Below are 26,493 nucleotides of genomic sequence, written 5' to 3'. Positions count from 1 at the left end.
CAGCTCCTGCAAATAGCTAAACTTGCAGCACCAGAATATCAGGTAATGCTGCATCACAGAGGGTGTATCTCACACAGCTGACCTTGTTTGGGAAGGATTCTGCCACGTGTCGACACATGACACATTACTGACTTTATATCGAATGGATTCACGATGACGGATCATTTGTTTTCTTTGGTGTTTTAACTCGTCTTACCGTGAGGCAGAAAACCAACATGTTTCACTCCCTCACGTTGGGATATCTCTGCACGGCGGCTGTTTTACTGGTAAGAAACTCTCTTCTCCTTCTCCTCTGTAGTCCAGTGTACACCGAGAGCTCTGCAGACGCTGTGAGAGACGAGCTGGAGAACATGGTGGAACATGGTGGAACATGGTGGAACATCTACAATCTAAAGGGCCAGACATTTCCCTCAGGTGGAGGTTTTATTATCACATAGTAAGTTATATAATAATGTTATTTTACAGAACAGCTCCAGGTTTTTACACCAGGTTTAAGTTGATCAACAGGCAGAGACGAGCAGGAAGCTTCACATGCATTTGTTTCAGTGTTGCTGCTGCTTTCTCAAAGCTCGACAGAAACACGCCTCTGATCGCTTCTGTTCCTTTTAAACTGCTGAACGTGTAAACAGAAACTGTTTGTTTACAAGCTGCATGATGAGCCTGTTCAGGACGCTCATCCTGCATGCGGACAGTCCTGAAGAGCAAAAACCGTCTGATGTACTTCTGCCAATCGAACAGTTAATTGTTCTTCATCTTTGGGACGTCAGATTAGACACAGAAAGATGTCCCTGTTTGCATTATTTCCTTTCTTTATATTTCATTTTATTAACTCTTTCTACTTCTTCCTGCTCCGTCCCCTTGGTCTTGGTTGTGAGGGTTCTCCTGCTGCCTATTGGGTTTTGGGTTTTGTGCTTCGCTTGTTGTGTGATTTGCTGGTCCTGAGTGATTTGCTGGTTTTGTGATTTGCAGGTTTTATGATCTGCTTGTTCTCTGCTTTACTTTGTTTGCTTGGCTGTCAAAGTACTTTGTTAATTCTTGTTTTTAAAGGTGCTATATAAATAAAATAAAGTTATTATATTGTGTCTTGCAAAAGCAAAAAAATCTGAATAATATTGAAGAATAAGACATGAAGAAGACTTTTTGACTCAAAGGTTTGCTTCAAGCTTCCTCTGACATTTTTTAAATAGATTTTTTTTAGGATTGCAAAAGATTCGAAGCATGTGCACTGACTGGTTGGTTTGGCCAATTTACATCTGGTTTATTCCCCCACATCAGATGAAGAGCACCGCACAGCTGCTTCTCTGAGCTTTCCTTTTTTTTACATTCTGTTTTTGGCCTTTGTCTGTATTTGATAAGACAGCAGAAGGAGGCGGATATATAAGAAGAGACATGCAGCAAAGGGCCGAGGGTCGGAGACGAACCTGGCTCTGTCTCTGTTCAATGGACGCACGATTTAACCGCTAAGCTAAACCAGCGCCCCTTTAAGCATTTCCATCGGACATCTGTGAGACCTGCTCTCATGCGGTGGATAAGATGCTCGTGAACGGGGCTATGTGATGAAATATAGATTCTCATTCCCAAGTCATCAAATACAGCGGCTTTGTCAGGGCGCTTAGCGTCTCATACAGACGCACAAGTTGTCTGTCAGCGTTTACATGGAACGCACCGTGCTTTGAACGAGTGTCATGAGCTGCAGGTCGGGCAGGATGAGTCCAGGAGACCCAGGATCGAAGGTCATCATTTTAAAACCACACCATGACGTGTTTCGTGTACTTTAGTTGTCTTAACTTAAACAAAAAAACGTTTCAGGTTTCAGAGATGATCAAACTGTCTGACACGCAGAGAAGCGTCACAGAACGTTGTGATTTGACGGCCGTGGATGAGAACGCGTTGGTTCTCAGAACATGGTTGTGAAACTGTCCTCCAGCACCTCTCCATGTTCCTGACCCGTTTATTGAGTAAAAAACATTCTGGTCTGTTTTTCATTACATTCACTTTATTTATCTCCTCTTCTGTCTCTTCACCCAGGGACACTGTGTGTCACAAACCATTTCCTCCTCCTCAGCCGGGCCTGCTGAGAGCCCGGCTGACGATTTCATAGACTTCCAGTCAGCTCCTGACAGAGTGGTGGATGGCTCAGCGGTGTGCGCTGTGCGGTATCGTTGCTCCAGGCCGTGTCAGCTCACAGTGGAGGTGCTGGTGTCCACATTAAGGAAGACAGATTTCTTCGTTTTCAGGAAGAAATGGATCAGCAGCAGCCGTCCAGGAGCGTACAGGATCCGCCCGGTGCGGCTCGGCCTTCCTCCGTCGCTTTTATATCAACAGGACTTTTTCAACAGGCACGTGATGGACGCACAGAATGTGACGGTTCGAGCTTTCTTACACCATCTTAATGATGCCAGTAAACCAGGGGTGCACAAGGTTTCAATATTGGGGCTTTATAAAGTGCTGCAGGTGAAGCCACTCTCAGAGCGTCCCGCTAAGCCTCCCACTGCGTGCCCTTCATGGTCGGCTCACCTGATGTGGCAGATGAGGCGCAACAGAACTCGTCAGTGTGCACACGAGTCAGGTCAGAACGTTAATCACACACTTCTTCTTATTTTCACATATTTATGAGCAAATCTTTGAACATTGTTTCTGTTTGTACTCGTCTGCTGTTTGTGTGTCTGCACAGGCATCATCGATGTGCTGACGTTCCCCATGGCGAGCAGCGGAGAGCACTTTGGATTGGTCCGCAGGCTCCAGCCGTTTATCGACAGATCCCTGGAGAGAGCTCGTCACCGAGCGGTGTCTCGTCCCAGGTTGGTCTTCACACGCTGATGTCTCATGCAGCCCGTGCTCGCTGCAGCTTATTCTGTGCGGAGTTAAACTACACAGCAGGAATCTCCCGACGGTATCCAAATGTTGTACTTGATAATTATTAGACATTAAAGGTGTACAATAAACCCTGTCAGCCACAATAAGATGCATCGGCTGTAAGAAAGAAAGCAAAGTTTATTTATACAGCAAAGTCACAAAGTGCTTCAAAGAGGAAATCAGATGAAATCAAAAGAAGACAACAAAGATGAAATATACAAGAGGAGCTGACAGGGACGCAAATTAAAACATAAAATGTGACACAGCAGACCGAACTGCTTGTCTGAGCAGATGTTTTATTTCAGGTGAAGAATCCGCAGAGCTCGTGATTACAGGGAGGAAAGTTTCTCCCTCAGTTTGAAAGCGTGTCTGAGACAGCCTCAACAAACCTGCCAGACGACCTGAGATCTCGCCCCAAGACGCGGGGGGTGCAGGAGGTCCGTAATGTACTGTGGAGCCGTGTCGGCCACTGAGAGGGAGCACCAGAATTTCAAATGAGTTCAGAATTAACAGGAAGTCTGTGCAGAGAGATTAAAACCCGAGTTAGATGTGACCATCTGTTGGAGCCTCGCAGCAATTTTAGACAGTTTGCAAATGTGTCGCTGAAAAAGTAAAATCTAAGTGAAATCTTAAATCAGGTCAGTTTGTCTGACATGATATTCTTCTCACCACTCAATAAGACTCTATAACTTGCTCCTGTCATATTTGTGGTTCTGAGTGACTGAATATCTGAATCTAGAATCAGCAGGTTAAAAAAGCTGATCGACACTGACGAGAACAAAGAGACTTTGTTAAAGTCAGAAATTCTTATTTCAAGCATCTTTCAAATATCAAGAACAGACAATAGAACAGAATAAAATAGAGAATATTTTGAGACGCCTGAGATACATTTTCTTTCTTTCTAAGCAAGCAGCATCAGGATTACGTTTTTCTTCTTTATTTTTTAGATGATTAAAATCATTTTTCGGCCAGGCCATTTCACCGTGCAGTGATTGGCGCTGTCGCCTCACAGCTAGAAGGTTCCTGGTTCAAATCCTGGTTTGGGCACAGGGGCCCTTTCTGTGTGGAGTCTGCATGTTCTCCCCGTGCATGCGTGGGTTCCCTGCGGGTTCTCCGGCTTCCTCCCACAGTCCAAAGACATGCTCGTTAGGTTCATTAGCAATCTGGGATCCCATCAGCCTTTAGTCTGAGACGATATAGTCTCTGATGATCGGCTGTCCTATACACTTAAGGCGAACCCCCCCTGATGCATTGTTACAGGAAGAGAAACCGTTCTCTTGTGATGTACTCGTTATTAACGGGTCTTACCTTCGCCCAAATTTCAACATCATGAGGCAGATTTGAAAGAAGTAAAACTTCCAGCTTTGTCAGGTCTGTCCTCAAGAGGAGAAGAAAACTTTTAAAATGCTCGTTTGTTGAACGGAGGTCGGATCGATCTGATGCATTCGAGGAAGTCGGGAAATCTGAACCTCTTCAAGGGAATTCATCTCAAGTTAAATTTTGGATCTAGAACAGATTGTTAGCTGTTAGCATGCAGATGCTAACAGCTAACAATCTGTTCGCTGATGGGAGCTGGAATGGTATTACGATAAAGTGCAGTGCGATAAACCACAGAGCCAAAGCGGCGCTCCAGGGTTACTTACTCTAAAACAATCTTTCTCTTTGAACTCCACGCGATATAAAATATTTCAAGACTCACTTTAAGCACATTTTCCCTCAAACAGAGAAAATAATCCTTTAATCTTTTCTTTGTATCAGACGATGTGCTTGTTTCTATCTAGTTTTTTCTCTGGGTCTTTAAGTCGAAATGTTTTTACTTTTCTTGTTCTGCGTTTCTTTTTCCCGTTAGTCGCCTTCATCTTGTTTTTAAGAGCCGACTTTTTGCAGAGCAGTAGATCTATTAGTGCAGGTAGAAAGAGATTTACAGACGTCCCAGCAGTGAGAGCATGTTTTACAATCTCTGTTTGAGTTAGTGACACAGCAGACCAAAGCGTGGCTGTGTTCCCCGGCTCAAAGGAACAGCGACATTATAAAGTGTTTTCTGTTGATATCAGCAGAGTGAAGGGCCACAGGTCAGTGATTGTTTCCTTTCAGCGCTGGCAGCTGCTTTAGCACACTTTCACTTCACTGTTATTACAAATGACTCGACAAGCTTCACGAAGCGCTTCAGCTGAGCATATGAGCTTTTTATTTACGCTCGATGAGAGACGGAGAGGTCAGTCGCTTTAAGCAGCGAGAGCGAGTTTTAAATTTAACGTCACGCTTCAGTCGCTGCAGAGAAGATTTGTCAAACTGTGTCTTGATGCTTGTTTTTCAGCGTCACCTTATCCGTGTGGATCTATCTGCTGAATTGGTGTCACACGAGGCTCTGTGGGATCATCCATCACATGGATGGGAAGAATTCTTACGACTCTGTTTTGATGCTGCTTACACACGCAGGTGGGTCACAGCAGCTTGTGGGTACACCTGATACCAGTTTAGGGGATTGGATTGAGGTATCATGAGATGATTGTGAGTGATGATGTGTGTTGTGCGAGGCTGTGGAACAGACTGTGTTATGTATTAATAAAGAGCTCTGGATCTCCTGCGGTGAAATATATGACTGTCATATCTCCTGTGTAGGGGACGTCATAATTCAGGTTCGTGTGACAACTGGAAGAGAAGAAGCTTTCGAAGCCGGTGTGGAGCTGCCGCTGCGGAAGTGGATTAGATTAGACTGCACCATACGGGACGCTCAGGTATAGAACCTGGTTTATGCTCCGGGGAGGTGGGATAAGGAACGGGCATTAAAACACAGCTCTGGGCTTCATCCTCCAGTCCTCCTCCTCTCTCTCTCTCTCTCTCTCTTTGGTTTGGTTCGGCGGCCTCGCCTTGCAGAGTTTGATTTCCTTTTAGAACAGCTGTGAGATGCTGAAAGATGGTTCATTTCCAGCTGGGAAACTCGGGGCGATTGCTGTGTTTTTCTGCAATTTGGAGAGGCTCACAGCTGAAAGGATTTTTTTCTCAGCGTGTCGTGATCTCATGCTTTATGATGTCTGTCTTTCAGGTGCTGCTGGATGCAACGTGGGATGATAAAAGCCGCAGAAGTACATTTGAGTAAGACGTCTTTTTCTAAAGATGCACTATTTCTAATTTACTGTTGCCCTCACAAAGCAGCCATTAGTCAGTCACTGCATTAACACAGGCGTGACTGACACATGCACAATGATAATGAGAGCTGCTCTGAGTGCTGTTGAATATCTTATAGGTTTCGGAGGACAATCCGTTATGACGACACTGAGGGATACTTTGTGATGGGAGGAGGCCGGTTCATGGCAGGCGTGCGCGGGTATATCGGGCCGGTCAAATTCTATCGGTTTGGAACAGAGGAGGTAAAGAGGAGCCTGTTGTCTGATCAGAACTCACATGTTATTGTTTCTCACGACCACATTGTGTTAAAATACAATTTTAATGTTTTAGGTAAAAAATGAACTTCAGCCGAAGTCGACGCTGCAGAAGCTGGATCGGACTCATCAGGAGTGTCGGGAGATGAAAACATTTGCAGAAGCTTTTCTCAAACAAGTCACCAGGAGCAGCAAAGGTGAAATAATATAAGTCCTTTAAAGCAGTGCTGCAACCAATCAGATGGGATCAATCTTACATAGATTTTTAATCATAGACTGTATATAAGAAGTGGGCGTGGCCACCGTAACATCACCAATTGGTTTATGGACTGCTGTTTAAAAGCCCTGACGTTTGCGTTTCGGCGTCGCCATCTTGGTTTTTTTGTTGAGCCAGAAGTGACCATATTTGGAGAGGTTGGTTGATATTCCTGCTGGCAGGACAGGGGGGTAGCCACTTGTCAATCACAGGTAGCCCCGCCCTAAAACATACCCTGCTTTATTGTATTGACTTTACTCTAAATGACAGTGGCCCTGAAGGATCAACAAAAAAACATTTCACGCAAAAATTAAGCTTTATACGTTGCTGTGTTTTGACCACAGACTGTATAAAAAGATGGACGACACGACAGCTCCCCAAAAGTGAAGCCAAACCCTCTCTATCGCCCCCTGCTGACTGGCTGCAGTATAGCTCATAAAGCCCGCCTCCTCCATGTTAACAGATGGGACATGAGTCAAACTATAAAATCTAAATACATGTCAAATACATTTTTGTCAAACATGGTTTCTGTCATTATAGTTAGTTCTTATCATGCTGTTTTATGTCCAAGTGTTCATTTTTCTGACAAGTTCACTTTTAATTAGTTATTTGATGCTATAAAAAGGGGGTGTGGCCTCATGATTGACAGCTCTGTTGACAAATGGGGCTCCTGCAGCGTTCTGTCCCCGAGTAGCAGAGTAGAGGAGGAACGGCGAGAGGAGACGTAACTAACACTAACACTACAGTCATTGAACTTTCCATCAGCGTGAATATCTGCTTCAGACCGACACGAGAAGCTGTTCTGCTGTTAAACACGCCGGCGTGCGGGTGTTTGCAGTTTTTTCGGTAAGTTAAGTGTTTTGGTTAGCGGAAGTGGCTACAGCGGCGCCGCCCGCTGATCTCTACTGCGAAGACTCTGGCTCCAAATGACGTCACCAGCGCAAGATGGCAGCGCCTATCACGGGGCTATTTTGGCTTTAATTTTGTACAATCAGAGTAGACAGAGACAAGTCGTCCATCTTTATATATCGTCATTGGTTTTTACCATCAGGGCTACCATACTAAATTCAAGCATCACTGACACAATAAAACCATCTATCCATTCATTATCTATACAGCTTATCACCAGTCAATCACAGGGCTGACACAGAGACAGACAACCTTTCTCGCTCACACCTAAGAGAAATTTAGAGTCACCAATGATGACGGGCATGTCTTTGGACTGTGGGAGGAAGCCGGAGAACCCAGAGGAAACCCACGAATGCACGGGGAGAAAAACGCCACACAGAAAGGCCCGCTATGTCCGAACCGGGGATCAAACCAGGAACCTTGTAGCTGTGAGGCGACAGAACTAACCACTACACCACCGTGCAGCCCTGACACAATAAACTCCTGAGGAAAATGTTTACTAAGGTCTGAAGTCGAGTGAAAAGTTGGTCCGTTTTCTTATTGTTTTCTATACAAGTGGACTTATTATTTGAAACCAGTGGAGTCGCCCCCTACTGGCCATTAGAAGGAATGCAATTTTAAGATACTTTCACATATTCCCTACCTCTGAAACTAAACAGCAACGTCCACCTCTAATATACAGTCAATGGTTTTAAATCGTGAAACTGCACACCAGTGGAGTATGGGAACACTGCTGCTGACAGGTTGATCTAAATGCTTCATTTCAGGTGTCTGCACCCCTCCATTCATTCGACTGTGGGGTCGGTCTGGAGAGAAGAGATGCACACAAACATGGACCTGGGAACAACAGCTGAAATACAGCAGACTTTTTCATTTCTTGCAAGCAAAAGAGGAAGAAATCAGAACAGGTGTCATAGTTCGTTGACTGTTTGAACACAAACGTTTCATTCAGATCAACAGGCACAGTTTGTGACCGTTTTCTGGATCATTCTCTGCAGGTTCTTTGAGCATGAAGGACCTCGGGCGAGCTTTGTTTGAGCAGTCAGTTAATTCAGTGTTCACCAGGACTCAGGATAATAAAATCACTTTTAATTCAACGTCACTGCTACAAGAGTCCTCGTGCTTTGGGAACCACAAAGCCTCTCTGCTGTTGGCCACGATCCACCTCTCAGGTCTGGGACACTCAGCCGATCAACAACAGGTAGAGTCCATGCCTCTCTTTGACGCTGAATGCTAACCCTAATTTTTAAACGGGATTGTTACGCTTTGTCTCTAAATTATTGTGTATAAATAAAGTCTGTGCAGGAAGCGGGTTGAGGTGGATACATATGTTGTTTGTACCGTAAATAACCATCTTTTCTAAAACCTGACTTAGTACTGTTGAGTCACAAACCAACCAAACCTGCAGCCGTTTTACAAGGTGTTGAAAACATGGTCAATGTTTTGAAACGGAACACTTTTGATCAGGTTTAGGCCACAATACATTTTGGTTATGTCTTTGAAATTAATGTAATTTTCGCTAAAATGAATCGTAAACTTTTTTTGGATACAAATGGGAAACCAACAGAAGTCTCCGGGGGGAGAGTTTCAGGTGTTTAGAGATACAATCCAGGCATGGCCTACTTTCTAACATGTAACGCTTCTTCTAAAACGATGACTGCTTATATTGACTCTTACGTGTTTCAGGGTCATGTCTACAGTTTGATTGGTGCAGCAGGTGATGACCGTTTGGCCCTGATGCATGCTGGGTACAAGCACACACAGGGAATAGATGGCTTCCCCAAAGACTTGAACTTGGCTTACAGCTACTACTCCAACATCGGGGCACAGAGCACCACCGACGTTACCAAGATTCATGAAAATGAGGTTTGAGACGCTGCGTTTAAATGACTGAAATCACCAGGAAGTTAATTAGCATTTTAATTCATGCTAGTGACTTTGACGAGCAATGTCTGTCTGTTGTTTGGTCAAAGTACAGTAATTGGTTCCCTTTGATTGCCCTTCAGTCCCGGTCCTCAGAATATACATTGTAATACCTTTTGTGATCCCCTGATTTGACATCTAGAACCACGCTTTGGACAAAATTTTGCTTTATGCTTTATGCTAACTAGAAAATATGAGCAAGCTAACATGCTAATCTTACATGAGCTGTGTAGACACTAAGGCCGAACTGAAAACAGACGGCCTGGTCTACGAAGGATTTCCTGTTTGCGTCACCGGCTGTTCCCGCCCTTACCCTTGCGTTACCAAACGCTGCTCCTGACGTCTAACAACGGGTAGCTAGCGGGCTAACTAGCTAACATAACTAACGTCACATGATTTAACCTATTATTTTAAAGGTAATTTGAAGTTTCAAAGCCTCTTTCGTTATTTTTATCATTTGTATAGCTCGTGATTCCATTGAGTTTACCAACAGCTTTAACATTTAAACGTGTATTCATCGGCTGCTTGAGAGTCCATCTCGTTTAAATTAGCGCGCAATGAATCTCAGGATATGTTGGGCCGAAGGATCCATTGGGTGCATCCTTCGCGGCCTGGGAAAAGGAGGACGCATTTGTCGGCCTAATCTGAAGGAGCCTTCGAAATGGGACAGCCTTCAACACGCCGCTGTGACCCGATCGGCCTTCAAATACGTCCTCTGAAGGCTGCAGCCGTTGAATTGGGACACAGCTGTAGTGAACGGGTGAACATTAATCCTGCGTGAGATTGGCTGGTTACCGTTGTCATATGAGCAGATTGGCCTCTCCATGTTAGCATTAAGCTCTTAGCTTAGCACCACCATACAGCCTCACAGAACATGTAGCATGAATTGACTTTGTCTTGTTTATTAGTATTAGTTTTATTATACTGGTAGCTCTTGTATTAGTCTTAGAGCCAATATTTTCAGGGCAATATGAACAGTTACATTGGTATCTTCATATATATTTTCCAATACTCGCTGGGACTCCATAGTTTACCATTCTCTCAGCACAGTTTGCAGCACATTTAGCACAGCATTGTAGCTTCGCTGATAGCGGTATGTACTAAAATCTTTTAACATTGTAAAATATTGTTAAAGTTATAATCTCGAAGATCTCAGTTTTGCGGGAGCACACTTCCCAGATATCCAGACAGTGCTGCATGTGTGACGTCCACGGTTGGCTCCGGTTGTAACTCTTGATCTTCCTGGCTGACGGTCGCTTTCCTTTTCAGACTGTTTGCTTCATCTGAGCGTCGAGTTTGTTTCTTCTTCTTTGGATTTTCACTTCTTGTTGAAGTTGTATCTGTAGTCATCCATCTTTTTTCTTTGTTTGTTCAGCCATAGTAGATTACTGTTTACTCGCAACACTTGCAGAGACCGGAAAAGCAGCCGCTTAGCTCCGCCTACCCTCTCTGGCAGACCAACCACTGCTGGCTGATGGAAAACGCGTCACTAACTGGACGCCGCCACAGACACCCAGTCTGTAATAATACTATATACTGCAAATGCAAAGGCTTTCATCAGTGGGCCATCGGCTCAATCACCATTATGTTACCTCTTTCTGCGATAGCTAGAGACTCAACAGACATTTATTTACATAAACATCTTCAAGATTATCACTTTAAATATTGTTAGTTATAAAGTAAGTAATAAAGTTAGTTGTTTAGAAAGAAGACTTTGAAAATTTTGAAAACTTTTGCAGTTCAGAAAGTCTTGAACTCGTCCGCCATATCTGTAAAGTCTAACATCGGTATCAGAACTCCCGTATCAGTCGGCTGATATTGGATTTCAATAAAACTGGAACAGGAATAGTTTTAATGCCTTAACCTCACCGATCAGAAGGTTTAGGCAGTGTGAACGGTATCAACACATACATTAGTAAAGCCATGAGTCACACACACTTACCGTACACATCGTCATGGACTAAGACACTGTATATGTGCAGAAGCTCCTGACAGCTGTAACACAGGAGGGACTGTCTCCCAAACAGGATTAATAGTGTGTTTGCTGGTTCACCAGGAGGAACAGGTGGGTCTTAAATCTTAATTTAAAATGTGAATGAGTCAGCTGTTTGATGAATAGAAGAAGAGCTCACCACTGATAAGGAGTCCGCTCTGAGAAAACTCTACTTCAGACTGATTTCCTGTTTATTCCCGGAACATTTAAATAAGCTGCATCAAACAGAGAAAGACTGCTGCAGCCAAAGCACCGAGAAAAACCATTGTGGTGAAGTTTATTAGTGGGAACTGTAGCAGCTGCATTTACACCAACCTGGAAACGTTCTGAGTAAATGTCAGTACAATAATCCGTCTGGATACAATCTTAATTAAAAACCCTGAAAACCTATTTTCTCAGCCTCTTATCGTCCTCGATAAGGTTCCACAAAATGTACCGCCAAAATTAGAACACTGCCATTTATTTAAATCCCGCTGTTTTCTCTGAGCTGATTGGAAACGGGTTGAAAGGAGGTGGAGATCAGTGGAACAATGTTTGAGACAATCTGTTGACACTTATGGGCTTGTTCTCGTATGTGGTAAGCACAGCCAATAAAGCTAACGAAGCAGGAAACTACAACGAAATAATACCTCAATGAAAGTTTGTTGTAGGCTATACTGAGCTGACTCTGGTGAGTCTCTGAATCCATCAGCTTTCTAAATGCACCTGAGGTTCACAGACACGAACTGATAACAGATAAAGACTTCCTCTTCCTCTTGCTTGTGCTAGTTTTTGTTTACAGTCCACCTACTAAGTTTAAACCAAAGGATGGAGTTGAGGTTGTGACACGACATCTTGCACTCATACAGATGTCTGTTTTATAAAGAAACGAAGACGCACTGTAAGACGATAGCTGATGTTTTGCCTCTTTTCCTCTCCACACAGAAAGCTTTCCTTCAACAGCCGAAGCCTGTTTGAACATGATTAGTCGTAATCTGACGACAGACGGGCCACAAGCATGAACTGAAAGGCTTTCAACACTAAAAACTCTTTCCCCTTACCGACAGATTCTGCAAATATAGGCAGAGATTTATAGCAACCTTTGTGACACAGATAATCGTCTATTTCACCAGTCTAAACTAGAGGAAGCTATCTTACTTAGCGGCTGTGCTCTGTTTACTTTATTTAAACTCCTCTGTGGTAATGAATCATTTCTAAATAAGAGCAAATGTTTGCAGACTGTTATGAAACAGGATTTGAAGGTACAAGCGGTGAACTTAGCTAAGCTAACACTTTGGAGAGTTTGCAAACTGACCGTTAGCTACTTTGTTAGCTTTGAGAATATCAAAGAGAGCATCCCCATGTTCCCAGGGTCCCCTGTTTGCTAAAAGGTAAGAGAACGGCAGAAGAACGAAGGGATTGATGTTTCAAATGTTTGAATGTTGAAAATCCATCTAGAGATAAGAAAACGGTTTAGCATGCCAAATTTTAGGGCCAAGGTTTCAAGCAGTACGCTAACAGAAGCTAAGAAGCTTCAGGTGTGTGAATTTAACACATTGGGCGAGGTTGGCTAGCTGGTAGATGTTTGCTTACCAGCTAGATTCTGTTAGCTCAGCAAGTAGTTACTGTGTCAGGAATCTTCTGCCCTCACCTGCTGTGCACAGAAAAGTGAACATCATGATGTGAACTAAGAGTTTGTTTCTTTTTGTCTTTCCTAAAGCAACATGTGGTTGAACACATCTACCTCAGCAATCCAGAGGATTTAAGCAGATTCTCTCAGGAGACGGATGACGTCTTTCAGTATCTGACTTTCCAAGCAGAGAGAGGAGACGTAGAATCTCAGGTGAGTGACTTGAATCGTACCTGTTAATGATAAACAGACGTCGTCAGCGGTCAGAAGAGGCTAATAAACACTCCGTTATCTGTAGAGACACCTGGCGGCGATGCTTTACAGAGGAGAACACACAGTCGACAAAGACACGGACAGGGCGGTGAAATGGTTTGAGAGAAGTGCCATGCAGATGAAGGATGCTGCAGCCATGTACGACTACTCCATCATACTGATGAAGGTTCTGTTAGATTACAAAGACTGCTTCATGATTAATTTGAACACTGGATGTATTGTGTGTGCGCGTGTCTGTGCTTTGACGGTTATCGATTCACTGATTGATGTTGACTCCTTCAGGGCGAGGGAGCGAAAAAGAACGGCACCCGAGGCTTCCAGCTGATGAAGAAAGCTGCAGAGATGGTACCTGTGTCCTCCTGGAAATCAATCTGTGTGTTAACACTGTGTGCCTTCACTACAGCTGTGTCTGTTTCCTTGCTTTAGGGCTCAATTAACGCCCTGAACGCTCTGGGCTGGTACTACGGGAATGTTCTGAAGGACCACAGAAATGCAAAGAAATACTTTGAGCAGGCGGCGCTGAACGGAAGTGAACACGGCATGTTTAACCTGGGGATTTATTATCTGAACGGGATGGACCCAGACAGCCCAGAGAGGAACGAGGTTTGAATCCCACATGTTGTCTAAATATAGTCTTATTCCCGAGGGCTGCACTGTGAAGGCTTTCTGTGGCTTGACCACAACCTAAAGCAGTCAGAGATAACAGGCATCATGAAGGTGGTTATCAGCTGTCCCGTTAACCCAGGATTTCTGCTCCAGGCTGCAATAAAAAATAGGAGGGTGTTATTTGGCGCTTCTTCCACACAAAGCAGCGATCACAGGCCGTTTACTTCAGTCAGGCTGTTATAATGAGAAACAACGAGGAATATTAAGTTATTTAGAGGTTATTCAGGCAAAAATAAGACAAGAGAAGAACGCTGCAGAATATTGTGTACATTCGTAATATGTTTATATTTACACTGCCTGGCAAAAAACAAAGTCACACACTCTAATATTTCTGTGGACGGCCTTTAGCTTTGATTGCAGCGTGTATTCGCTGTGGAATCCTTTTGATAGGCTCATGCAACGTCACAACATTTATTTCCGTCCAGAGTTGCGTTAAGATCTTGATTTGATGATGGGAGAGCTGGCCACTGCGTAAAGACTTCTCTAGCACATCCCATTCAGTATATTCAGGTAGTCATCTGACCTCATTTTTCGGGCACATATCGTTGCTGAACGTCGACCTGAACAACTGAAGCAACCCCAGATCATAACACTGCCCCCACAGGCGTGCACTTGGCACGATGGGTGCGTCACTTCATCCACCTCTCTTCTTACCCTGATGCGCCCATCACTCTGGGACAGGGTCAGTCTGGACTCATCAGACCACATGACCTTTTTCCATTGAGTCCAATCGTTATGCTCCCTGGAAAATTGAAGCCTTCAGTCCAGTTTTCCAGTTCGCCGATGACCTGACCATGAACGATGTAATTTAGGGACTTCTGTACAAACTAGTTAGCATCTAAAAAGTTTTAGAAATTAATTTTAATCCAAACTCGAGTTATTGCCATCCCTTCTTTGTTAACTTCCCTGATATCTAGGTTGAAGTGGTTATGTTAGATATTTATTACGTCATAAATTTCCTTGAACCAATCCAGCGCAGTTGTCCCGCCCTCTCAGGTGCAATAACACTTCTCAGTTCGTGATCAGTCTTCCTCTCTGAGTCTGAGCTAACTCCTGTCCACATACCGTGAACGTCTCTGCACATACCTGTTGCCGTTACCTACCCAACGATCGCCTTTTTCCCATCATGCCTGTGTGTGCTGTCCCCGGCTGCACATCCGCCATTGGAGATGACAACGTGTCATTCTTTTATTTTCCTACTGCGGTGGACTTGGAGAAGCAGCGGTGTTTCCGCCACGTACGTTTAGTGAATTGTTGCCGCCGCTGCTTCAGATTTCTGTGAAGTTGTAATTAAACGACTCTTTGGAGATTTCTGCTCCACAGCAACGGTCGTCCGTCCTCTCCTCGTTGAGTCACAGGACATCAATCACACGTGAAGTCTTGGCGACCAAATAAACAACAGCGGGGCCAGTTTACTTCTAACGGCAAAGTAAACAATCTTTGTTTATTTTCACTCAGATTTTTGTGGATACTTTTTGACACACTCATATATGTACTTTTTCTATTTGAAGCCGAGTTTCCTAGGCCTTTAAGGCTACACAGCCGTTTAGTCCCAGTCCCTCGAGTTCTCTTCTCATTGTGCGTCTGGACTTTAACTTTCACTATCAAACATACACATGTTGTACTATTTGATTTCACCAAACGTTTAAGTGATCTCTGATCACCATCATTCAATATTTTTTTCCGACCACATTCCTTCCTTGAAGACGATCGTTCACCTCTATCATTCTGGGTTTTAACAATTCGTCGGACAGTTCTTAACCCAGTTTTAGTAGTTTCAGCATCTCCTTAGCTGTTTTCTTTGCTTGATGCAGGACAATAATTTGACCCTTCTGTCACATCTTTTCCACGACCACAGGATCATCTTCTGACATGGTTGTTTAAGAAATGAGAAGCTGAGCTGCAGAGTCTGCGGGTCACCTGCCTGTAAACTGTAAACAAGCTCGTGACGCTGCTGCCGTCACGGGTCATGTCAGCGAGGTGATGCTTTTAGCGTGGCAGCTTTTCAGTGAGTGTTCTGCTGTTATCAGCGGCACCTGGAACCGGTGCTCGTTAACGCTGATACAGGCTACGGGCTGGTGACGGAGCAGACATGTCACGTTGTGTTTACTTCAACAGCTACACCTGCAGCAGACACGGCGTGAGGTTGTGTGTGCCGGCAGGAAGTGGGATACGGCGAGAGTTTGTTTCCAAAAGTGACTGTCACCGGACTGATCACACGCAGCATGTAATCTGCAGTATGCAAACAAAAGCAACATGTGCAGTATGCCAAAAATACCCGCATGTCGTACTGATTCGGAGAAAATCTCCAGTATGCATCGGACCAGTCTACCTCGCCTGCTGTATCCCACAATGCAAAGCGCTGCAACGTCACAGCGGCAGTTGAACTGACGGACGGCAGCAGAAGAGCAGAAGGGGGACTCAGCAGACTTTCACTGCTTGATGATAAATTAAAACAAACAGATAAATGTTCATGATTAAAAACAGCTGATCTGTGGTAACACGGAGAGCAGGGGAATGTTTGGGTTGCTTGGCAACAACAGTCCAGTTTCAGTTAAGTTGATGAACTAGTTGAGCTGGTGGAGCAAAAAGTAATCTGTTGTTTATTGCTACTTTTTCCTATTTGACGTTCGAGGTCGTGATGTTGTTCTGAGTATCATCTCGGCTGTGATTATAGCCGAGATGATATTCAGAACAACATCACGACCTCGAGTGTGATATTGCTATGTTGTATATAATATATAATATATAATATATAATATATATAGTATGGCATTTTGAACACAGCCATTGAGAGAAAGAAGAAGAATAAATTCACCCTTTTGTTTTTGTAAACAACAAGAAGCAGTCAGTCAAAAGACAGAGCTGTGTTTGGGTAGAAAACTGCCAAACTTGGCATCAAGTAATCTAATAATTAGCTTTACTTCCCTAAGCTTGAAAATGATCCAGAATTTTTCGCTATAATTAAGAGCTGTTATTGAATAACTACTGCTCGTGCCGCTGCTCGGCTGGCTGTCTCCGTCAGCCTCGTGTCCCTTGTTGTTGCTGTCCTCCCTTTTATTGATGATTTCACTCATTGTATTTATGAAAGTGCAATTCTAAATAAAATAAATAAATAAAAGACATTTAAATTTTGCCGTGTAAAATTCAAAGGGTTAATATTAAATGAAGCAAACAGGAAACGATGAGAAGAGGAAGACTCAGGTGCGTGCAGTTTGCAGGGGCTCGACCCACAGAGTTTGGTGCTGCTGAAACTGCACTGATAATGTTCAACTTATCAAACACACTCTTCTTAGAATCTGTGGCGCTCACAGAGAACATCATCAGGACAATAATTAGAGAAAGGGAAGTGCTTTATAGTCGATATAAATCCAAAACTCTGAATAACACCTCCTCCAGTTTTGTGGCACTAAAATCTCTGGCTTCAGGCTCAACATATCTCCATTACCCTTAAATCGTGCTTTGTAGTCGCTCCTGTGATGTGCGACAATCAATGAGCTGATTTATTTTCCATATGATCCACAGACGGCTGCTTTCCAGCAGTTCCTGAAGGCGTCTTGGTTCGGGCACGTCGCAGGATCAGTGGAGGCAGCGTGGTACCTTGCGACAGGAAGCCTGGCAGCGGTGTCTCAGGATGTGGAGGGGGCTGTGATGTGAGAGGCTTTCATTAGCCTGGTGAAGAAAGCTTTGTTATGGGCGGTTGCACAGTAGCCTGCAGTCAGTGGCATCTAATTTCAATGACAGTGGCTAATTCAAGGTCAGACCCTGGCATTTGCATATCTAAAAATAAGAGTCTCTGCATTAATGTCGAGCACACAGATTGAGCCTCCTGTTCCTCCTCTGGTGGCTTTAACGTTAAAGAGGAGCCTGCCGCAGAGTTTAAAATGACCTCAACACATCTGAAACTATTTTTAGATCATGCTTTAATATTTTCCGTTTATGTGGAGAAAATGATTATCCATAATTCATCTCACATCCTTTGCACCCCGCGCAGAATGCTAAAAAAGGTGTGTGAACAGAACGGACACCTTGGATTTATGATCCGAGAGGCGCTCCAGGCCTACCTGCGGGGCTCCTGGTGGGAACATTAATTTCAATTACTTTACAATTGAGCTCATTTAATCATTTTCTCGGCTCTTTACCGTTTGTCTCTGTTACATCCCGTTTGCTTTATTGTCTCACAAACAGGCAGGAGGCTTTCGTTAAGTACGTTCTGGCTGCTGAAACTGGCCTGGGTTTGGCTCAGAGCAACGCCGCTCACCTGTGTGAGGTAAGTAAGCTGTTTTTAACCCTTTGTGTGTTTTATTTTACAGTGCAAACTGTCCACACTGACTCTAACTGTGATTATGAACAATGATCTGTTAATTACAAAATGCTACTCAGCTGTCTGAATAAAGCTTTTAAGCTGCAGTTGTTGCAGAAGAAGAAGCTTTGTTTATTTAAGGTTCTGAACAGTAAGACGTGTGGAAGCGTCTGTACGTCACACATGAAAGAGCTTTTAGTTCAGCTTGTATGGAAACAAAGTTTAAGCATTTTAGAGACAGTTAATGACCGCATATTCAGTGAAGTCAACATGAAATGTGCACCAGATCTGGAAATGTTTCTACAGATTGGGCAATAGTATCTTAGAGCAGTGGTTCTCAAAGTGGGGTCCCCGAACCATAGCCTGGGGGTCAGCGAAATAATTCTATTAAATTTATAATCAATTATAAAATTGTTCTGTATCATTAAAAACTGTCTGCAGATGAGCATTTGCACCAATTAAATAAGCATATAGTGTCCATTACTCCCGCCCACGTTAGCTTTGGACCAATAGAAACTGATTGTGACACATCACGTCAGTCTGTCATGAATCACTCACTCAGGTCTCAGTGAAACGTTCCTGCAGCTGTTAATTTTCTGAAGCTTTTAAAATGACTTAAAGTATAAACGCTGTCAGGTCGAGTCCACGAGCAGTTTGAAAACATGAGCCTCCGTTTTAAAGAAGTGACATTTACATGATTCAAATTAAAATGTTTTTCTGTTCATCACATCTGAAGTATTTAGGTCGATAAGTTTTATATTACAAATAGTTCCAACAGCATCAAAGAGTGCAGATGGTAGTAAGCAGGCTGAATCGGTGTTACGATTATAAGGGGGTCCTTGGAAAATTCTCCCCTGTAATATTAACTTATGTCATGTAGCGCCTTTTAAAAACAAGAGTTTACATCATGAACACAGTAGGTGACGAATGAACCCAACCAACATGGCCGACACAGCAAGACACTGCAAAGCCAGTCGACAGTCAACAGCTGTGTCCCGATCCAGGGGCTGCATCCTTCGAAGGACGTATTTGAAGGCCGACTGCGTCACAGCGGCGAAGGCTGTCCCAGTCTGAAGGCTCCTTCAGAAGCGGCTGACAAACGCGTCCTTCCTTTCCCTAACGTATCCCCAGATTCATTGTGCGCCAGTGGAATAGATATCATGCCCACTCTTAGTGGCCCACTGGCAGAAGCAGAAATAACATAATACAGTGCTTTTTAAGATGTACACATTCAACGTGCAACATAAGAAAACCACTGATGTTACGAACAACATGCCAGATTTATTTGTTTGTAACATTTTCTTTTTTTTTTTTTCATCAATCATCGAGCATTTAGGCAGAATGAAAGTGTGTTTTATCGGCAGAAAATCTTCTGATGCCGATATGTCTTTTCTCAAGCCATAATCGATAATATCGTACATCCCTGAATAATAGCACTGACTTTGAGTTGGAGGGGGAAAATGCTCTAATGTAGTAGTGGGGGGGGGGGGGGGTAACTCAAATATAGAGTAACTCTTAGCTTAGCTCACTACACTTTCATGTTCAACCACTCCCTTATTTACCACCAATAAGCAGTAAAAAGGATAAAACTCTTAAATGCCCGTTCCTTTGTAGAACAAAGTCATGAATAATGTATCAGTAAGTGCTGTTAATTGACTTACAGAGAGCCAATGTTCTTGCCAAAACCAATGATAAACTAGTTCATGGTGAATGTGTGAATATAAAGTCCATTTCCAAAGTCTGTGTTTTGTAATTGGAGTTCTGAACACAGAATTCCAGTCACATACGAAAAGGAGGACAGGGAGCCGGAGGGAAACTGTTAGCAGCTGATAACCTTCATCCTGGCTCTGCCCTCTCTCACCCTGCCCTCTGTCCCCCAAACACAGGAGCTGAGTCTCAGCCCTGATTGTCAGTGGAGGTATCATAACTACTCTATTTTAAACTATGATCCCCATCCGTCCGGTGAGTTTCTCTCATTTCATTCTGCTTTAACCTCTCCCTCTGCCTGTCAGTCCGGTCGATAAACACCGAGTATTTATCTTTTTTTATAGCTCTGCTGAAAATGGGAGACTACTACTACCTTCCCTCCAGCACGCGAGCGGACTCATTATCCTTGGTTGGTCGGGCCATATCGATGTACGGCAGAGCAGCTGTAGCAGGCAGCCCTCAGGTGACAGATTTATTCAGCCTGTAATCTCATCACCCTATGATAAACTTAATTAAACTTCCACGGGCTCCGGCCCACCGCAATAAAAACAACAAACAGCATTATACAGTGTTATTATTTGGAGACTTTCTCCGTGAATAACCCGTCAGCCTCTCTCATGATTTTATTTTCTCCCGGACTTGCAGGGAATGTTCAACCTGGTGCTGCTGGTGCGACAAGGACACGCGCTTCCCTCCAACATCTACGGCCTGTTTGACGTGTCGCCTCACGACGAGCAGCACGTCGTGGTGACGAAGATCTTAAAGAGGTGCTTTATTAATCCATGAACTCACACAACAATGAGAAAACTACTTTGAATATTCTTTGGGGCTGCACAGTGCAGTGGTTCGTCGCCTCACAGCTAGAAGGTTCCTGGTTCGAATCCCGTATCTCATAAATGTTTAGGGGGGAAAAACTGTTACAAAATGTTTTATACACGACGGAGCTTCAGGGCCACGTTAAAGAAAAAAGACTTCAAGAATAAAGTCAGAATTTTAGTGTTAGCGCTACATGTTTTTATGAAGGTGAATATCTGTTTGTTGTTGTTACACTCTTGGCTGAATTTTCCAAGTAAAATGCTCTAAATATGAGAGATGTGGACTTGAGACTTGGTGACTTGGCCTCGAGTCGACTCGAGTCACTGTTTTGATGACTTGTGACTTGACCTGACTTGAGGCATGATGACTCGGATGACTTGCGTGTGTTCATACGTTTGAATGTTAGCTGTTAAATATAAAATGATAAAATTGTCAAGTTTCTGTCTAACTATCAGGTACATATGCAGCGCAAACTGGGAATCATGATTGGACGACTCAAAAAGCTCCCCGGTATGTGATTGTCATGATTGGATGACTGGCTGTCAGTCAAACTCGCTATGGCAACACGCAACATCAAAGCCCCCAAAGAGAAGCCTCATCAGTCGTACTCGTTACTCCTCAACACGCTCTCAGAGCAGACCATCATCATGGCTGCGTCTGTGCCAAGATAACACAGATACAATTCATTGTCATACTTTTTGAACAGGTTATATAAATTGGCCAATAATATCATTATTAGACGGGCTGCTAAAACCTTGTCTTTTCTCTTTATAAAGACCGGATACTACAGGTCAGAGTGCTGGATCTGGGGTGGGAAAAAAGTTACTTGACTGGGGACTTGACTTGACTTGCCCAAGAATAAATGACTCGAGACTTGCTTGAGTCTCGAGCAAAGATGACTTGGTCACAACACTGGTTTTTGACTTTGCATCGTTTCTGTATTTGCATCGTGTTTGATGTTAAAGCATTTGTTTTGGCCTTTTGCAGCACGTTGTTTCATTGCATCACGTTTCTGTCGTGTTTTGGACTTTTGCATGTGTTTGTTAACTATCCAGCCTCTTTCTGATGGAAACCGGTTGGGCCGTTGCAGCGCGATTGCCCTTAACAGCCACCGTACCCTTCTGTTAACTTTAACAGTGAGAACCAGCCAGTCACAAGTCATAAATGTTTAGATGGGGAAAGTTAAAATTAGAAAGAATAGAAGCAAAAAGAACTTTTGTGCTGCTCTCAGAAAGGAACAGAGCCATCAGGGCTGCCTCCCTGCAAAAAGCTGTTAATACTGTAATTAATATATGACAGGATAGTGGAATCCAATGTTCTCTTTTTACCCTTTGGCAAGAAATAAAAGATTTCTGACAATGTCAAAAATCTTAAAGGCAAAGTCGGTTAGCGTTGACGTGACAACAACGTTAGCTGCTGTTATGTCTAAACACCTCTGTGGTAGCTTTGTGTCTCCTCTTGTACTTTATGACATGATTTCCAACCTTTCCGTGACACACTTCTGCTGTTATTTTCACTGTGATTGTCTTTGGTATGACTATCATCATGTGTGACACACTTTTTATGGTTTTACATTAAGATGTGTGGAGGCTGAGGCTGCAGACGCAGTGACGCCGTGTTCGTTCGCTCTGCTCGGAGTCCAGATGGGAGAAGCCCTGAGCAGAATGACTCAGAGTGCAGCTCAGCTCGTCCTGGTAGGCAAACGGCATCAGCTCACATGTACAAAGATTAAATATCAACACTGCAAGCTGCACGCCTTTAATTCATGATCCTTCTTTGATGGTTTAAGCTTTCTTTAATTGCTGATATGAGGAAATGTGGAAATGCAGATTGTTTTTCATCATGAATAAGACGTTAAAGACACCAGATGAAGCAATAAGAGAAATAAATGTTGTAATTTATTAAAGCTATTCTTCTTTCTTTTCGTAGGCGTATGCATCTCTTCTGTCTGCCTTTGTCGTTATTGTCATCATGCTGCTGCAGAGCTGTCTTGGTAAGTCAGTTTATTCTCCTGCACCCACCTGCACATGTTGGCCACTAGATGGTGCAATTTCCCCACATATTGTATTACTACCACACAGGATAATCTACAGTATGTAATCATGTTTGTTTTCCATCCCTTCATCCCTCTCCTCTGCACATTCACACAGGTCAAAGGGTTCCCGCTCCCCGTGTGAGGGCGAGGACATCACCTCCCACCCAAGATGGCGACAGCATGAACAGAGAACAGGAAGACGTCACAGGAGGAACCTTCAGAGCGGCGGGGATTCTGGAGATTATCGCCCTGAAAGGCGAGCAGTGGCTCCGTCAGACGGGGGATTTGGCTGTGACCGTGTTGGGCGTGTGTCTGTGTGCCTTCTGGACCACACTCCTCTATCATCTCTTATGACATGAAACAGCACAATGACCGAGCAGCCGCAGCAGAAGCCCTCAGACACAGCACGCTGTAACACATTTAGCAGGATGAGTTACGGCTCTGTTCATGTGACACGTTGGTGTTTCGGAGGCCTGTGACTCATCTGACGTGGTGAGACAGCGAGGAGACGAGAGCAGCTTTATCACAGAGCTGATAATGTTTCCTCAGTTACATTTTCCAGTGTTTGTTGGAGAGAATAAACGACTTATCATGCAGTTTAATTAAAGCTGAGTCTGACCCACAGTTTTTTTATCATGGGGGCGTGGTGCCAAGAAGGAGGCAGAGGGAACACTCTGTTATGTAACCTGTACGCAAAATAATAAAACATGAAGTTTATTTGTATATAACTTCTCGGAGCAGCGTTACAAAGTGCTTTACACACACAGATAAAGATATAAGATATAAAACACTCTGTAAGAATAAAAGGCTGACGAGACATCACTGTTTAGGAAAAGTGCAGAAACAAAAGTAGAAACATTAAAGGGATTTAAACAGTTTGGTTTGTTTAAAGTGGGACTGTATGAGGTAAGAGTGTCCAACATACAGCAGATAACAGTCAGCACGGACCCACCGTGAACGCCTCGTCGGTTCTATAATATTGTATTTTCTTTTGTTTGTCGTCTCTTCCATAAAACCCAAACAGCTGATCTGATACCGTGCGCTGCATGCGTGGGGACCTAAAAATAGCATCTTGACGCAGGTTTTTCAGACCCGTGAAGACCCGCTTATAGATGCTGATTGTCTCTTTTCCCATTGCCAGTGAAGTATACTCCTGTTGGTCTCTTTTATGCTGCGTCGCCGTCTGACGTCACAAATGCGCTGGAGACAGGGTTAGTAAACAGTGAAGGTGTTACTGTGGTTAGGTCTTTATTGTATCTATTACTCGTTCAGTTTATCAAACTCAACAAATTTGGAACGTTGTTCGAGCGCTGCTCGGACAGAGACGGGCAGAATTCGTAGCTAAGATGACGAGGAGTCGCAGAAGTTAAAGACGGAGCATAGCAACGCGCCGGAGAGGGGGCGGAGATTAGCGTGTCGACACAGGTTTTGTGTTCCCATCAATGCCGATCGGAGCCGAGCTGATAATTACCCGGGTCTACTGCAGAGTCATTTGACCCGGGTCTGAATGCCGACTGTAACCTTTCCCACTAAGCAGAAAAGCCGAGTGTTTGTGGGTCTTTTGACCAGTAGGAAAGAAGCTTAAGACAGTGTCGAGGTAAAGGGCTGTCTGACGTCAACGTGAAGCAGTGTCAAAATAAAAAATACAGCGTACACTTAATCTGAAATGTTAGTTTATATGTTGGACTCTTAAGTAGCTAAAGTACGTGGTGCTGACCCCGTGTGCAGCTGTGTTTAGCTTAGCTTCCGTGTAGGAACTCCAGCTGGCTTCTCCTAACAGCGGCCGTGCTGACTGTTATCAATAGTTAGTGTACTATGTACAGCAGATAGGTACCTCATACAACCGACTTAAAAAAACTATATCCCTTTAATTACAAATATTAATATTATATATTATTATATCAAAGAAATAAAACATCCTGACTTTTATTGAAAGCACTAAAGAAAACTTCTAGGCATCAAAATGAAACAAGCGTTTCACTCTGCTGTTGTCAGTGCACATCACATTTTTCTTAACTCATAACAAGAAAAAGACAGAAGAAAATATGATTCATTCTTGACTCTTCCTAATTAGCATAATTGTTCTGTGATTCCAAATCTGTCGACTTCAAGGACCGGAGGAAAGATTCCCATTCTAAAAAGTGTACCCAAAGACTCCTTGTTAAAGTTGTTCAGTACTGTAGCTGAGCTTGGTTAAGTTTGGATATATGTAAAAACATTTGGTTCAGACAAGAAATGTCTGTTATTCTTCATAACTAGGAGGCAACCACCATGCCACGTTCAAAGTCACTTAAACCATCTTTCTTCTCCATTCTGGTGCTCGCTTTGAACTTCAGCAGATCCTCTGGACCATGTCTACATGCCTCAATGCTTTGACTTGCTGCCATGTGATTGGCTGATTAGCAGTCTGGGATCCCATCGGCTATAGTCTGAGACAATCCAGCCTCTGGGGACACCGGTGAACTTGCTGGGCAGTAAGCGATAAACGACTTCGCGTGCTGCATTGTTACAGAACATAGACTGTATAAAAATGTAATGACCGCTCCCTAAAAGTGAAGCCAAAACATTTTGGGCGCCCCCTGCTGACTGGCTGCAGTATAGCTCATAAAGCCCGCCTCCTCCATGTTAACAGATGGGACATGAGTCAAACTATAAAATCAAGATACACACCCGATAAATTTTTCTCAAACATGGTTTCTGTCATTATAGTTAGTTCTTATCATGCTGATTCACGTCCAAGTGTTCATTTTTCTGACAAGTTTGTTTTTAATGAGTTATTTGATGATGATTGACAGCTCTGTTGACAAATTCGGCTCCTGCAGCCAATCAGTTCCGGGTGAGCAGAGCGGAGGACGATCCGCGAGTGGAAACGTAACTAAAACAATCACTACAGTCATTGAAGTTTCCATACCTGTGAACGTTAACCTCAGACCAACACAAGAAGCTGTTCTGCTGTTAAACACGCCGGTGTGCGGCATCCTTGCTGTTTTTTCGGTAAGTTAAGTGTGAAAGAGAAAGAGAAACTGTTTTCATGTGATGTACTTGTTATTATCGGGTCTTACCTTTGCCCAAATTTCAACATCATGATGCAGATTTGTAGGAAGTAAAAATTCAAGCTTTGTCAGGTCTGTCCTCAAGAGGAGAAGAAAACTTTTAAAATGCTTGTTTGTTGAACGGAGGTCGGATCGATCTGATGCATTCGAGGAAGTCGGGAAATCTGAACGCTGAACGGCTTTCGTTACACAGTGTCAAGGGAATTCACCTCAAGTTAAATATCAGCTCTAGAACAGATTGTTAGCTGTTAGCTGTTAGCATGCAGACGTCTGTTTATAGAGATTAATAAGAAGCTAAATCGTCGTCAGATCGCGCTGATGGGAGCCGGGATGACATTACATCCCCCTGCTTTTGCTCTCCTCACAGGCTGTTTTTCCTGAGTACACCGCAGCCTGCTGATATGTGACTGGTCAATATTACTCAGACTACAAGAATAGTTCAAACAGAACACTTGCCTTCCCGGAAATCCATGTCCCGGCCTACAGATTCTACATTTCTAATAAAGTGACCAGTGAGTGTAAACACATACTGGGATCACCATGCAAATATAAATGTAATGAACATCAGAAAGCTACTACATAATGAAGTTAAAATACTCGTTGAATTTAATGAAATTAAAACTCCGCTTTGATCCTATCCTGGAAATGTTCCTGAGGAGTTGAAACGACCTTGTTGGCGCGTTTCTGCTCTTGTGAAGTGAAGCTGCTGTC

General features: G+C 43.5%; 1 protein-coding gene across 2 annotated transcripts; it reads left to right on the top strand.

Annotated features, from left to right (window-relative positions):
- Window positions 1-191: 191 nt before the first annotated feature.
- Window positions 192-23,362, top strand: LOC138607373 (protein sel-1 homolog 3). Of its 2 annotated transcripts, XM_069679960.1 has the most exons (24): window positions 192-266; window positions 2,029-2,569; window positions 2,675-2,801; window positions 5,174-5,295; window positions 5,479-5,594; window positions 5,903-5,952; window positions 6,104-6,227; window positions 6,316-6,436; window positions 8,172-8,312; window positions 8,403-8,605; window positions 9,091-9,270; window positions 13,020-13,142; window positions 13,228-13,368; window positions 13,485-13,547; window positions 13,629-13,805; window positions 17,394-17,521; window positions 17,863-17,946; window positions 18,057-18,138; window positions 20,058-20,133; window positions 20,223-20,341; window positions 20,524-20,645; window positions 22,274-22,388; window positions 22,624-22,687; window positions 22,845-23,362. In XM_069679960.1, the coding sequence occupies exons 1-24, from the start codon at window positions 216-218 to the stop codon at window positions 23,081-23,083; spliced, it is 3,309 nt and encodes a 1,102-aa protein (XP_069536061.1). In that variant the 5' UTR covers window positions 192-215; the 3' UTR covers window positions 23,084-23,362. The 2 variants fall into 2 exon arrangements, with proteins under 2 accessions (XP_069536061.1, XP_069536062.1); XM_069679961.1 differs by lacking the exon at window positions 9,091-9,270.
- Window positions 23,363-26,493: the final 3,131 nt, after the last annotated feature.

Source organism: Semicossyphus pulcher, unplaced genomic scaffold (genome assembly GCF_022749685.1).
Source record: "Semicossyphus pulcher isolate SPU_LCO1_2020_fin unplaced genomic scaffold, fSemPul1.0.p SCAF_4, whole genome shotgun sequence".
NCBI lineage: Eukaryota > Metazoa > Chordata > Actinopteri > Labriformes > Labridae > Semicossyphus > Semicossyphus pulcher.
This window is presented reverse-complemented; position numbering and strand designations above follow the sequence as displayed.